The sequence below is a fragment of the Pollachius pollachius genome (assembly GCF_949987615.1).
Source record: "Pollachius pollachius genome assembly, chromosome: 15".
NCBI classification, from domain to species: Eukaryota; Metazoa; Chordata; class Actinopteri; order Gadiformes; family Gadidae; genus Pollachius; species Pollachius pollachius.
Genome location: NC_136948.1, coordinates 10,069,677 through 10,081,031, shown reverse-complemented (window position 1 = coordinate 10,081,031; position 11,355 = coordinate 10,069,677). Strand labels below are relative to the sequence as shown.

Below are 11,355 nucleotides of genomic sequence, written 5' to 3'. Positions count from 1 at the left end.
TGCGTGAATGAAGTGGCTTTATTGAAGCTGTGTACTGGTATGGGACCTAGTGGAAACATTATCTTCAGCTCCTGGCTTTCGATATAACCAGGGTTTTTGTCTATTACCTTAAACATTAGTGCGTGAACCTAGTGGAAAATCGGGTTTAGCAACTCACGTTAACTTGTCAACCAAGCCTGCTAGCGTTAGCTCGTTAAGCTAGCCTAACCAGCTAGATATCTAATCAGTAATATACAACTAATCAATAAAAAAACAAATATGCTGGAGTCAATGCTGGCCCTGCCCGTGGAGAAGCAGATCTTCTTGGCCGTACTGGGGTTCTCGTGGACGGTGTACCTATGGGAGGCTTACCTTTCATACAGACAGGTAAGTCCTCAAGACTATTTAGACGTTCCTCGTAAAAGCTTCATATTAATTAATTAATTAATTATTAATCTCTGTATTGAACTCAAATTATTTAGAAACGCTTTGATGACCAATAAAAACCTCTACTTAATATTGTGTATACCCGGAATAAGGTCTATATGGACTTGCAGTATTTTGTATTGGTAATCGATCGATTTAAAGGTCGGTTCTCGATAGAGCTCATCTGACTGGAACCACTTTAGATGCCTGTGATTTAAGTGTATTGGATCCCTGTGGCAGTGACTAATGAGGTGAGGTGTGATGGTTCTACAGCGGAGGATCTACAGGTCCACCACTCAGGTGCCACAAGAGCTGGGGAAGATAATGGACACGGATACCTTTGAGAAGTCTCGCCTTTACCAGCTGGACAAGAGCAACTTCAGTTTTTGGTCGGGGCTCTACTCGGAGACTGAAGGGACGGTACGACATCCAGATAATTTCCAGCAACAATTGAGAATTGACACACTTACTCCTGGTTCGATTTATTGAGATCTTTGTATCGCAATGTCTTTGTTTAATAGCTGATCCTGGTGCTGGGAGGAATCCCTTACCTGTGGAGTCTCGCCGGGACCGTCTCAGGGCGCTTTGGTTTTGGTGCGGCGTATGAGATAACTCAGTCCCTTGTCTTTCTAACCCTGGCCACCCTGTTCAGTGCAGTAACCGGCCTTCCCTGGAGTATTTACAGCACATTTATCATTGAGGAAAAACATGGCTTCAATCAGCAGGTACCTTTTCCTCAACTTTTGTTTTCATAACATGCACATGCCACTGTACTCTCACTGCCTATAGGCTGCTATGTTATCCATTGCTGATAGGCCGTTTATATTTGTACCTGCCTCCAGACTTTGGGATTCTTCCTTAAAGACGCTGTGAAGAAGTTTGCTGTGACCCAGTGCATCCTGCTCCCGGTGACCTCGCTGCTCCTCCACATCATTAAGATCGGTGGAGACTTCTTCTTCATCTACGCCTGGCTCTTCACGCTGTGTGTCTCCCTGGTCAGTGGGAGTTCAGGAGGATGATATCCCTCCTGTTTCATGCTTTTGATTAGAATCTGTTTGAAATGTGCACCTTGTTTACTACCATGTCCTCCGTTTGGTGTGACATCTACTGGGACTAAGTGCTGCACCTCTTCTACGTGTTCCCACTCATCCTCAGGTTCTGGTCACCATCTATGCAGACTACATCGCTCCCCTGTTTGACAAGTTCACTCCACTGCCGGAGGGAGAGCTGAAGACAGACATCGAGACCATGTCCCAGTCCATCAGCTTCCCCCTTACCAAAGTGTATGTAGTAGAAGGTAAGACACCATGTCCCATTCCATCAGCTTCCCCCTTACCACCACCAAGTGTATGTAATAAAAGATTTAAAAAAACCGAATGAACAGTTCGACTGCACAAGCAGCACAATGAAATGAACTGAAAGGGGGATAAACAATCACTTGTTTTGAACTAACCCCTTCCCAAGAAATGTGTCTATAATATATAATATTATAATTTATGATCCATGCACTGGAATTGTTGACTGTTCACTGATCACAAAAAGAGTCAAGAGTTTTTAAAATGAATGGATACCAGGCGTCAATATGACTTTAACTGGTTGGTTGTTTGTTTCAGGTTCAAAACGTTCCTCACACAGCAATGCCTACTTTTATGGGTTCTTCAAGAACAAGCGTATTGTGCTGTTTGACACCCTACTGGAGGACTACTCGCCTCTGAACCAGGCCGGAGACGAGAGAGCGGACCCAGAGGGCAACGACATGCCCAGCGAGTCTAAAGTCAAACCCAAGGTCTGTTTTATATGCTAATCTAACTTTGATCACTATTTATTTAATGAATTCTTTATTTCTAATGACATCAGTTTGGTTGTGTTTCCACACGCTAAATAACTTATTTAATGTTGGTTATTTTGTACAGAACAAGAAGCAAGGATGCAACAATCCTGAAATCCTTGCTGTTCTGGGCCATGAGTTAGGCCACTGGAAGCTTGGTCACACGGTCAAGAACATCGTGATTAGTCAGGTAACTCATCACCAGTCATTTTCAGTCATTATCATTCATTATCACCTTGTAGAAGGACAATCATCTAGAATTGATTATTTTGAGAATTTGAATTTGAGACATTCACGAATGGACATTTCTTTTTTAACACGTGTATGATATTTTGGTAGAGTTTGGCACAGTTCTCCAAATGTAAGCCGTCAACCAAAACATATATTTATTATTATTTCATGTCAATTTTTCATATTGTCATGGGGAACAAAATAAAATGCAAGTTGTTTTAGGGGTAAATGTATATATCTTGTTTTAGGGATATAAGTATCTAGCTATTTCTTGAGGGGTTAGTCTAGTGCAATTATCCTGAAACATAGTTCAGTTTAGTTGACATTGGAGGTTTGTGATCAAGCAAAGCTTCCGGCCACTTCCTTTGGTTTGAATGTGCTGCAGGCTTTGAAGCCTCCATATATTTCACACTAGTGCAGTAGTAGTAGTAGTAGTAGTAGTAGTGTCTACTGTGTAACATACTGAGCCAATTAAATCTGATTAAACTAAGACTAATTAATTTGCATTCCTTAAAATACAAATTAAAGCGGTATCCGTTTCCCTCCTGCAGATGAATTCGTTCCTGTGCTTCTTCCTCTTTGCTGTTCTGATTGGCCGCAGAGAGCTGTTCCTCGCCTTTGGTTTCAATGACAGCCAGCCAACGCTGATCGGCTTGATGATCATCTTCCAGTTCATCTTCTCCCCGTACAACGAGGTAAACATTGTGTCTGATAGGAGTCCCATATTTATGGTTACCGTTTTAGGTTCAGTGCACACATTATTTTCGAGACATCCGCGTCTGAAGGGGGCTCTGCCGTTAGATAATGGCCTGCTATGCTCCGATACCAAGCAGCCCGCTAACCGAACATGTCGTGATGTCATGTCATTACCCATCCTCAGGGACATTAGGGGGCTCCTGTTGTCTTTGCTGTCTCACATCATGACTTCATGTCATTACAAATCAGAGGGTCACTCACAGCTCCTGTTGTCTTTGCTGTCTCACATCATGACTTCATGTCATTACCAATCAGAGGGTCACTCACAGCTCCTGTTGTCCTTGCTGTCTCACATCATGACTTCATGTCATTACCAATCAGAGGGTCACTCACAGCTCCTGCTGTCTTTGCTGTCTCACATCATGACTTCCTGTCATTACCCATTAGAGGTAGACTGGGTAGCCCCGCCCGTTCTGCCGGCGATTTGAGTTCACCCGGCTGAAGGGTCTGGAGAAGACCAATACATTTCTTTCTGCTTCCCATACGTTTTTGCGGGAGCCAATCACCAAGCTGGCTTTTCCCCCGGCGCGCTATTGGCTGGTTTAACACAATGACGACAGGGAAGCGACGGTATGCAGCTAATTGCGTACAGAGTAATTTGAACTAGGCCCATTGATCACGCCTCTTGTTCTGAATAAAATGACAGCAGCTTCCCAGACCAACGTGCAATCTAGGATTGAGCTTGGTCTGCCATTAGCCAGGCTACATCAGAGGGTCACTCACAGCTCCTGTTGTCTTTGCTGTCTCACATCATGATTTCCTGTCATTACCCATCAGCGGGTCACTCACAGCTCTCTTGTCGTTGCAGCTCCTGTCCTTCTGCCTCACGGTCCTGAGCCGCCGCTTCGAGTTCCAGGCCGATGCGTTTGCCCTGGGAATGGGCAAAGCCTCTCAGCTGTACTCTGCCCTCATAAAGCTCAATAAGGACAACCTGGGCTTCCCAGTGGCTGACTGGTTGTTCTCCATGTGGCACTACTCCCATCCTCCCCTCCTGGAGCGTCTCCGGGCACTGGGCAACGTGAAGCAGGACTGAGAGCAGGCTCTCCTGGTGTCCATTGATTCTTTTCCTTTTGCCTGTCTGTTTTATTCAGTTCAACTTCAGTCGCTACTCAATTATCGAAACCAAAACAGCGAAAGCCTTTGCAGCCACATGGATCTCCTCAGAAAGCCTCTTTGTTTCTCTAGGTTAAACACACAGTGCCCTCCTTAGGAGAAACCGAGCACAGGTCAAAGGTTATCCTCTTTATTTTCATTTTGGAGGAGAGCATTCCTTTTATCATCTTATTTGATTTATTGTTTTACGTTCTCACCCCAAAAGATAGATGGCATTCAATTGTGATCTATTACAAATTTGTATTTGCAACTTTATCTCTAAGTTGTGATTTCTTTTTTTTACTTGCTTTTGCTATTAATTTATTCTAAAATTGTGGCACGAAATTAAAAAATGATCTACAAGTGTGGTTTGATTGGTTGCTTCTAATCTGACAATGTTGACTGTAACCATTGTGAAGTGGTTCCTGAAATGAAAACATTGCTTGGCAGACCAAATTAATTAATTAAGGAATGCATCTAAGTCTAGCTTGACAGGAACGATGTAGAATCTGTGTTATGGTGGAAGAACTTGAGTGCCTCTAATAACCGATGAATTCAGACTACAAAGTGGACGTCTTTTAAGAACTTAACCCTCGTCATGACGGCATGCATCGAAAACTTATTTTCCCCTTATTTTCTTTTACACTTGTTTTTACAACAAGGGAGAGGTTGTTTGATTATTTTAAATGCACTTGCTTGTTAATATGGGTCCAATAATGCCTGTAAATAAGTCATGTTAATGATCGGCATAATAAATGTTCCTTAGAAAATGTCTCTGGTTTTTATTAGTCTGAGTTTATTTTGTTTTGGGGTTAAACCCCGACATACTGTGACTGGGTGAGAAGAAGCCATGTTTGGCTTTTGGAAGACTTTTCGCAACATTGAATACCATTATTCAAAGCAGATTTACATTTGTTTTGATTAGGTTTGTTTTATTTAAGTCAATTAAAGATCGAGATGCATATTAGTTACAATTTCACACACCATGATGGCTATGCAAACTTGTGAATGTGATGTCATTTCATCGTGTTATTACATTATCACTAAAATCTCAGTTGTTCAGGGTTAGTCATCGTGTTATTACTTTATCACTAATTTCTCAATTGTGTAGGGGTAGTCTATTTATTGGTTTTCCAGAAACAATGGTGGCGGGTATACCGGAACACACCCCTTTCTTTATCCGGTATGACAAATGTAGATATAGATTGGTGTCTTGCCTGAAATCAAAGTAAAGTAAAAAAGTAAACTATTTATAGCAGCTCCAGTCCGCGTGTATCTGGTGATGAAATACCTTACTGCTCACCGCACAGGGTTAGAAGACTCCCGCTGCTGACAGCGGGTAGAGAACGTACCATTAGAAGTGAGACCGTACCATGTTGTGACTGTACATGTATTCTGGCTTTTGTGCCGTAGTTTGCCAATTTATAATTTCTACCACCGTCCCTTATTTTTTTTTTCATTATGATAAACTATTTTGTGCAATTATATATTTACACTCAAATTAAGGTGACTTGGTTTGTTGACCTTTATATGAGATTTGAGCCCCCTTCTATCAGCAGATATAATGGTCCAGTCTTGTGTTGTGTTTTAGAGACAAGGTCAGCAGTCTGTTGTCTGAATAACCCTTATACCCGGTACCCTAACCATTATACCCTCTATCTAACCCTTATACCTTGTACCCTAACCCTCACGCTGTTGTCAGGAGGCAGCATGGCTCGTCTTCTGCGACCTGGACTCAGGTCCATTATCGTTTCACAGTTGAGAAGTGCATCCGATCATCAGGTAAAACCTTTCCAGTTGACCAAATTATAAACATCCTTATGGACATGAATTGACCACGTCTATGTACATATACATCTATCTGGAAGAGACTAATGTCGGAGACGTGAGAAGAAAGGAGATAACATTAGTTTGTTCGGACTATCGAGACGTTCAACGACATGGACGATGGAGGAAATTAAATGTGTCACGTCGGCTGAGTGAGTGACAGCATGTCGGCTAACCTTCTGACAGGTCTAAAGTAACACCTGTTGGAGTCTTTTAGAGGATTCCAGTGAACCAGCATAGCATTTTTGACCTTGAAGATGACCCTCGGAATACTTCAAAGTTCAAAGTCAGCTTTATTTTCAATTCCAAAAGATGTGCAAGACAAATAGAGGAATCGAAATTGCGTTTGCAATGCAAACAGTGCAATAAGTAGATAACGATAAAATATGGTCAAATGAAATAAAATAAGTAATATAGTGTGATCCCGTAATGTCACATGTCCGCTTCCTGGCCTCAGAAAAGTCGTGAAAAATAGCGATAAACACAAATTTGAATTTCACTTGAACGCATTCTAACCCTACCGTTCAAAGAGACCATTCATTTCCTGGTTAATGGATGAGTTTGGAGCTCGCAATTATGTGTAACTAGATGGGCAGGTGGAGCTGGAGGCCTGATCTTTGTATTCTGTGTCTCTAGATGGGCTCGCTGGGCGGGGGCGCTGGGAAAGGTGGAGGAGCTGGAGGTTCCATCAGGGAGGCGGGCGGAGCCATGGGGAAGAAGCAGGCTGCAGAGGAGGAGTTGTATTTTAGGTAGGTGTCCATTTTTTCAAACTAGCAATTTATAAAATATCTTTCCGCATTTTCTTGGTTTATGCAACATTCTGAGGCATTCAAGATTCCGAGAGTTCTGCCCAAAGTATTCCCTTCAACGTATTTCTTTCCTCCGAACTAAGTAGTATACAAACAACCTGAATTACTTAACGCTTTCTTCAGGGTTTGTGTTTGTCTTTTTTTGTAGGATTTTACTTTGTGTCCTACCGAGACCCAACTGGTGCTTACTTGTCCCCTATCTTTGCCCAGGCGTAAGGAGCAGGAGCAGATGGCTGCTCTGAAGCAGCACCACCAGGACGAGATCGAGCATCACAAGAAGGAGATCGAGCGCATGCAGCGCGAGATCGACCGGCACAAGGGGAAGATCCGCATGCTGAAGCACGACGACTGAAGCTTCCAGTGATCCGTGGCATGCCGGAAATACCTTAAACAATTTTGATGATGCACTGCTCACCCTCTGAGGGTGAGATGAATGTATTTGAAATGCTTGAAAGTTATTAAAAAATATATTTCTTGAATCTATTAAAACATTGGTTTTGTTTGCCTTCATTACAATATAGCTACGAACTAATAAGTAAATACTATTTTTCAATGACTTTTGTTGTCAAACCATCTATGTTGTGTTTTGTAATCTAAATACGTTAAACTATGGATGAATTGCCCTTAAACAATATGCTTAATAATATTTGTATTTATTAAATAGATGTATAATCTAGATACTAGATATCTATATTATAATCTAGATGACGTTGCATTTTAACTACAAGAGCATACATAGATGTTTCCATATAAATCCTAGCATTGGTCATGTGTTCTCTGTTCTGATTGCTGGAGGATAGTATAATTGTGAAATGTTCTGATGGTATCTACTATTGTTTAATAAGTATAACAAGATTACATGAAATGGCACTATTAAATACCACATTTTCAAATCAGTGGCCTCAGTTAATTGTAACAAATACCTAATAGCCCAAATTTACATTACAAAAGTACACGCCCAATGGGCGTTAGGGGGATATTTGTTTTTCTATTTTTCATCCAAAAGGTGGCAATGTGTCACAAACTACTCCATTTCTTCCCACAAGCAAGAAGCAGAAATATCGTCACATCCGCCCACCCGTGCCTTTTAGGACGGGCGACCCCGTCTGTCTTTCTTTTCGCACATCATGGCGGACCGGTTCAATAAGGTCTGTAACGGCGAGAGAGCTTTTTTAAATAATGTGCCTTAAATTTAATTCTTATGAACTCGTTTTCCGTCCATATCGAAGTGATAACTCATTTGAGTCAATCTGTGTTTTATGTCTTGGTCGCTCATGTCATTTTGGATGATTGTAAGACGTAATGCCGTAGCTCCTCAACTAAGCAGCATCATGGCGACTCCCCAGCTGCATGCGGCTAACGTTAGCATGAGGACCAACGAGGATACAGCTTGCAGCAGAACACGCGCTTTGCAAATACTTTGTTATTATATTTGAAGGATAATGTCGTTCACATTCGGAGGTCGTACCTTTTTTTTCTTCGTATTTTCGTACCCCATATAGCCATGATAACTAAGGCAGTCCCCCATGCCTTCTGCTCCATGTGAGTTCAGTTAGCGGCGGTGGGGCGACGCGCTTCACGTCGGTGATGATGGAAAGCGTTTGAGTTAAAACACTAAATACTCAACCGGCCTGTCATTCACGCGATATCAAAGACCCACCCAAAGCTAACCATGTCCATTCTTGTTCAGGTTCTGCTCCTGGATGGCAGGGGCCATCTCCTTGGAAGACTTTCTGCCATCGTGGCGAAACAGCTTCTTCTGGGTATGTGTTCGTTTAAACACGGATATAAAGGCTTCTGCTTGGTATGTGTTCGTTTAAACATGGATAGTCTTCTGCTGTCTATGTGTTCGTTTAAAACATGGTTATAACAGTTTCTGCTGGGTATGTTTTAGTTTAAACACGGATAGTCTACTGCTGGGTATGTGCTCGTTTTAAACATGGCTATAGTTAGAGATCCTGTAGCTTGTGAACCTGATGTCTTGGTCACCTGCGGTCTTATATTTATTTTTATAAGCAAAGTAACATGTATTCTTATTTTCAGGGCACAAAGTGGTCGTGGTAAGATGTGAGGGCATCAACATTTCGGGAAACTTCTACCGTAACAAACGTAAGTGTATTCATATAGCCCATTTGCTTATTTGATTTGTCGGTGATGATTTTCCAGTTAATAATTTTGAGTTTAACTACCATGAGAATATGTAACATGCACTACCATCTGAGACGCAATGAGCTTTTTTGAATCCCCACAGTAAATCCAGAATGAGTGTTAATGTGCTGACGTTATTTCACAGTGAAGTACCTGGCCTTCCTCCGCAAGAGGATGAACACCAACCCGTCTCGTGGGCCGTACCACTTCAGGGCTCCTAGCAGGATCTTCTGGAGGACCGTCAGAGGTACTTGGGGGTTTTCCTTCAGATGATTTGGTTCTAAAATGTTGTCTGTAAGTTGCACTTATTCCCAGGCATAAACAATTTGGAAAACACTGGTTTATTGCTAGCGATCAATGACAACATATCTGAATTAGTTAATGTTTTTGCATCGTATGATTATGTTATTGTATACCGTTGATCAGATTTCCCCCTTTAAATAGGGTGTAAACAAGTTACCTTGATAACTTCACTTTTCCAACTTGGCTTTGCACTTGGTATTAAACTAGTTTAGTTTACTCTTGTGCAAGTTGTTTTACTTTGAGAAGTAGTGTGGACTTGGTACATAATGATTGACAATAAGGATCACTTTCTCCAGTCTGATCATCCGTTGATGATAAACTTAACGGTTCTGTTTTCTGAGTTGAGATGATGTGCTGGTCCAGAGAAAGTCAATGAGCTGAAGACTAGCAGACACTCGTTTCTCATCATGCTATAAACTCCTTTCCCCAACAGGCATGCTGCCCCACAAAACCAAGAGGGGACAGGCAGCCCTGGATCGCCTGAAGGTGTTCGACGGCATCCCCCCTCCCTACGACAAGGTGGGTCCTGTTTTAGGACGTCTACATTACCGGTTCCTTATGCTTCCAAATTTTGTCTGTGATGCAAATCTATCCCCCTTGTTTGAGTTTTGACTCTGAAAATAAAGTAATTCAACTTTCTGAGACACAGCACTGATAGTTGGTTTAGGTGCGTCACCTTCGTGTCTGACCACTCGTTTCCCTTCCATAGAGGAAGCGTATGGTCGTTCCAGCCGCCCTGAAGATCGTGCGCCTGAAGCCCACTCGCAAGGTGAGGAGCTGAAAGGGTTACTGCTGTTGGTGGACGTGCCTCCATGCTCGACTATGAAGAGAACTTAACCTAGTACTGATCTAGTGATGAGAAACGGATCTGATTACTGAGTCGAGCTGAGGTTTAGCTAGTGTATTAAGGGTGTTGGTTATTCTAGTGATTTAATTAATAAAATATTGACAAACTAGTGCATTGGACCAAATATCTGCAAGGTCTTGAATAATTTTATTGTAATTAATAGATTTAAGCTGCATTATGTAACAATCCGATGTCTTGCCCTCCAGTTTGCTCTTCTGGGTCGCTTGGCCCATGAGGTCGGCTGGAAGTACCAGGCGATCACAGCGACGCTAGAGCAGAAGAGGAAAGAGAAGGCAAAGCTGCGCTACGCCACAAAGAAGACCACGATCAAGCTCACACGACTGGCTGCCAAGAACGTGGAGAGCAAGATCTCTAAATACACAGATGTTCTCAAACAATACGGAGTCCTTGTCTGAGCTGTTCCCGTCTGGAAAATAAAGATAGACAACTGTTTATTACATTTCCGACTATTTATTCTTGTCAAAATTGCTCTTGGCTAATCAATGTAATCATCCATTATTACTAAAGCGGTATTCCGCCTGTCCAGTTCTATCGGCCTTTCAGCAGTGTTTTAGTGCCGAGGTTTGAGCCGCAGCACAAGAGGACGTTTGAGCGTCAGGAACTCAAATTTGTAAGGCGTCACGAGCTAAAGCTGTTCCAATGTTGGTCATGAAGCCAGCGCTGGTCAGGGTTGGTGGGCCTTGTCTACCAGGGCCTCCAAACATCAGCTCGGTATGTATTTAATTTAATTCAAAGTTAAACCAGTGTGAGGTACTGCCTTAATCAGTTTTTTTTTTTTTCTTTTAAGGCAACAATATGGTAGTTTGAAGGGATGACATGCTCTGACATCCAGTTCCTTCCTCCGGTGAGTAAATGTTTGGATCGATTGGTTTGCATGGTTGACTTCTTCTGTCAGTGATGATTCTCCAGTTATTAGTTTTGAGTTTAACTACCATGAGGATACTTGACATGCACTACCATCTGAGACAAGCATTGCAGGGCTTTCAGTCTGTACGTTTCCTTCTGTTCATTAATAATTATATATCCTTCAAAGGTGGTGCTCTGCTACAAAGAGGACCCTCTTGGTGGTTGGGGCCACCACTCCTAGA

At 42.3% G+C, this 11,355-nt stretch overlaps 3 protein-coding genes across 3 annotated transcripts; all 3 read left to right on the top strand.

Moving 5' to 3' along the window:
• The first annotated feature begins 3 nt into the window (after nt 1-3).
• On the top strand, nt 4-5,086 carry zmpste24 (zinc metallopeptidase, STE24 homolog). Its single transcript, XM_079752728.1, has 9 exons — nt 4-366; nt 679-825; nt 927-1,130; nt 1,248-1,400; nt 1,561-1,702; nt 2,019-2,191; nt 2,319-2,423; nt 3,016-3,159; nt 4,029-5,086. The coding sequence occupies exons 1-9, from the start codon at nt 259-261 to the stop codon at nt 4,251-4,253; spliced, it is 1,401 nt and encodes a 466-aa protein (XP_079608854.1). The 5' UTR covers nt 4-258; the 3' UTR covers nt 4,254-5,086.
• A 787-nt stretch (nt 5,087-5,873) lies between these two features.
• On the top strand, nt 5,874-7,821 carry atp5if1b (ATP synthase inhibitory factor subunit 1b). Its single transcript, XM_079751986.1, has 3 exons — nt 5,874-6,094; nt 6,776-6,888; nt 7,159-7,821. The coding sequence occupies exons 1-3, from the start codon at nt 6,023-6,025 to the stop codon at nt 7,298-7,300; spliced, it is 327 nt and encodes a 108-aa protein (XP_079608112.1). The 5' UTR covers nt 5,874-6,022; the 3' UTR covers nt 7,301-7,821.
• Nucleotides 7,822-8,012: 191 nt separating this feature from the next.
• Nucleotides 8,013-10,706, top strand: rpl13a (ribosomal protein L13a). The gene is made up of 7 exons (XM_079753026.1): nt 8,013-8,096; nt 8,639-8,711; nt 8,992-9,057; nt 9,242-9,343; nt 9,833-9,918; nt 10,109-10,168; nt 10,453-10,706. The coding sequence occupies exons 1-7, from the start codon at nt 8,076-8,078 to the stop codon at nt 10,660-10,662; spliced, it is 618 nt and encodes a 205-aa protein (XP_079609152.1). The 5' UTR covers nt 8,013-8,075; the 3' UTR covers nt 10,663-10,706.
• The last annotated feature ends 649 nt before the right edge of the window (nt 10,707-11,355 follow it).

What these genes read in the sequence shown, in the direction of transcription:
- zmpste24 (XM_079752728.1), top strand. Translation starts at nt 259, where the DNA reads ATGCTGGAGTCAATGCTGGCCCTGCCCGTGGAGAAGCAGATCTTCTTG. An exon ending in CTTACCTTTCATACAGACAG is followed by an intron (nt 367 to 678) that starts GTAAGTCCTCAA and finishes ATGGTTCTACAG; the next exon opens with CGGAGGATCTACAGGTCCAC. An exon ending in AGAACATCGTGATTAGTCAG is followed by an intron (nt 2,424 to 3,015) that starts GTAACTCATCAC and finishes TCCCTCCTGCAG; the next exon opens with ATGAATTCGTTCCTGTGCTT.
- rpl13a (XM_079753026.1), top strand. Translation starts at nt 8,076, where the DNA reads ATGGCGGACCGGTTCAATAAG. An exon ending in GGCGAAACAGCTTCTTCTGG is followed by an intron (nt 8,712 to 8,991) that starts GTATGTGTTCGT and finishes TCTTATTTTCAG; the next exon opens with GGCACAAAGTGGTCGTGGTA. An exon ending in TCCCCCCTCCCTACGACAAG is followed by an intron (nt 9,919 to 10,108) that starts GTGGGTCCTGTT and finishes TCCCTTCCATAG; the next exon opens with AGGAAGCGTATGGTCGTTCC.
- atp5if1b (XM_079751986.1), top strand. Translation starts at nt 6,023, where the DNA reads ATGGCTCGTCTTCTGCGACCTGGACTCAGGTCCATTATCGTTTCACAG. An exon ending in GAAGTGCATCCGATCATCAG is followed by an intron (nt 6,095 to 6,775) that starts GTAAAACCTTTC and finishes CTGTGTCTCTAG; the next exon opens with ATGGGCTCGCTGGGCGGGGG. An exon ending in GAGGAGGAGTTGTATTTTAG is followed by an intron (nt 6,889 to 7,158) that starts GTAGGTGTCCAT and finishes ATCTTTGCCCAG; the next exon opens with GCGTAAGGAGCAGGAGCAGA.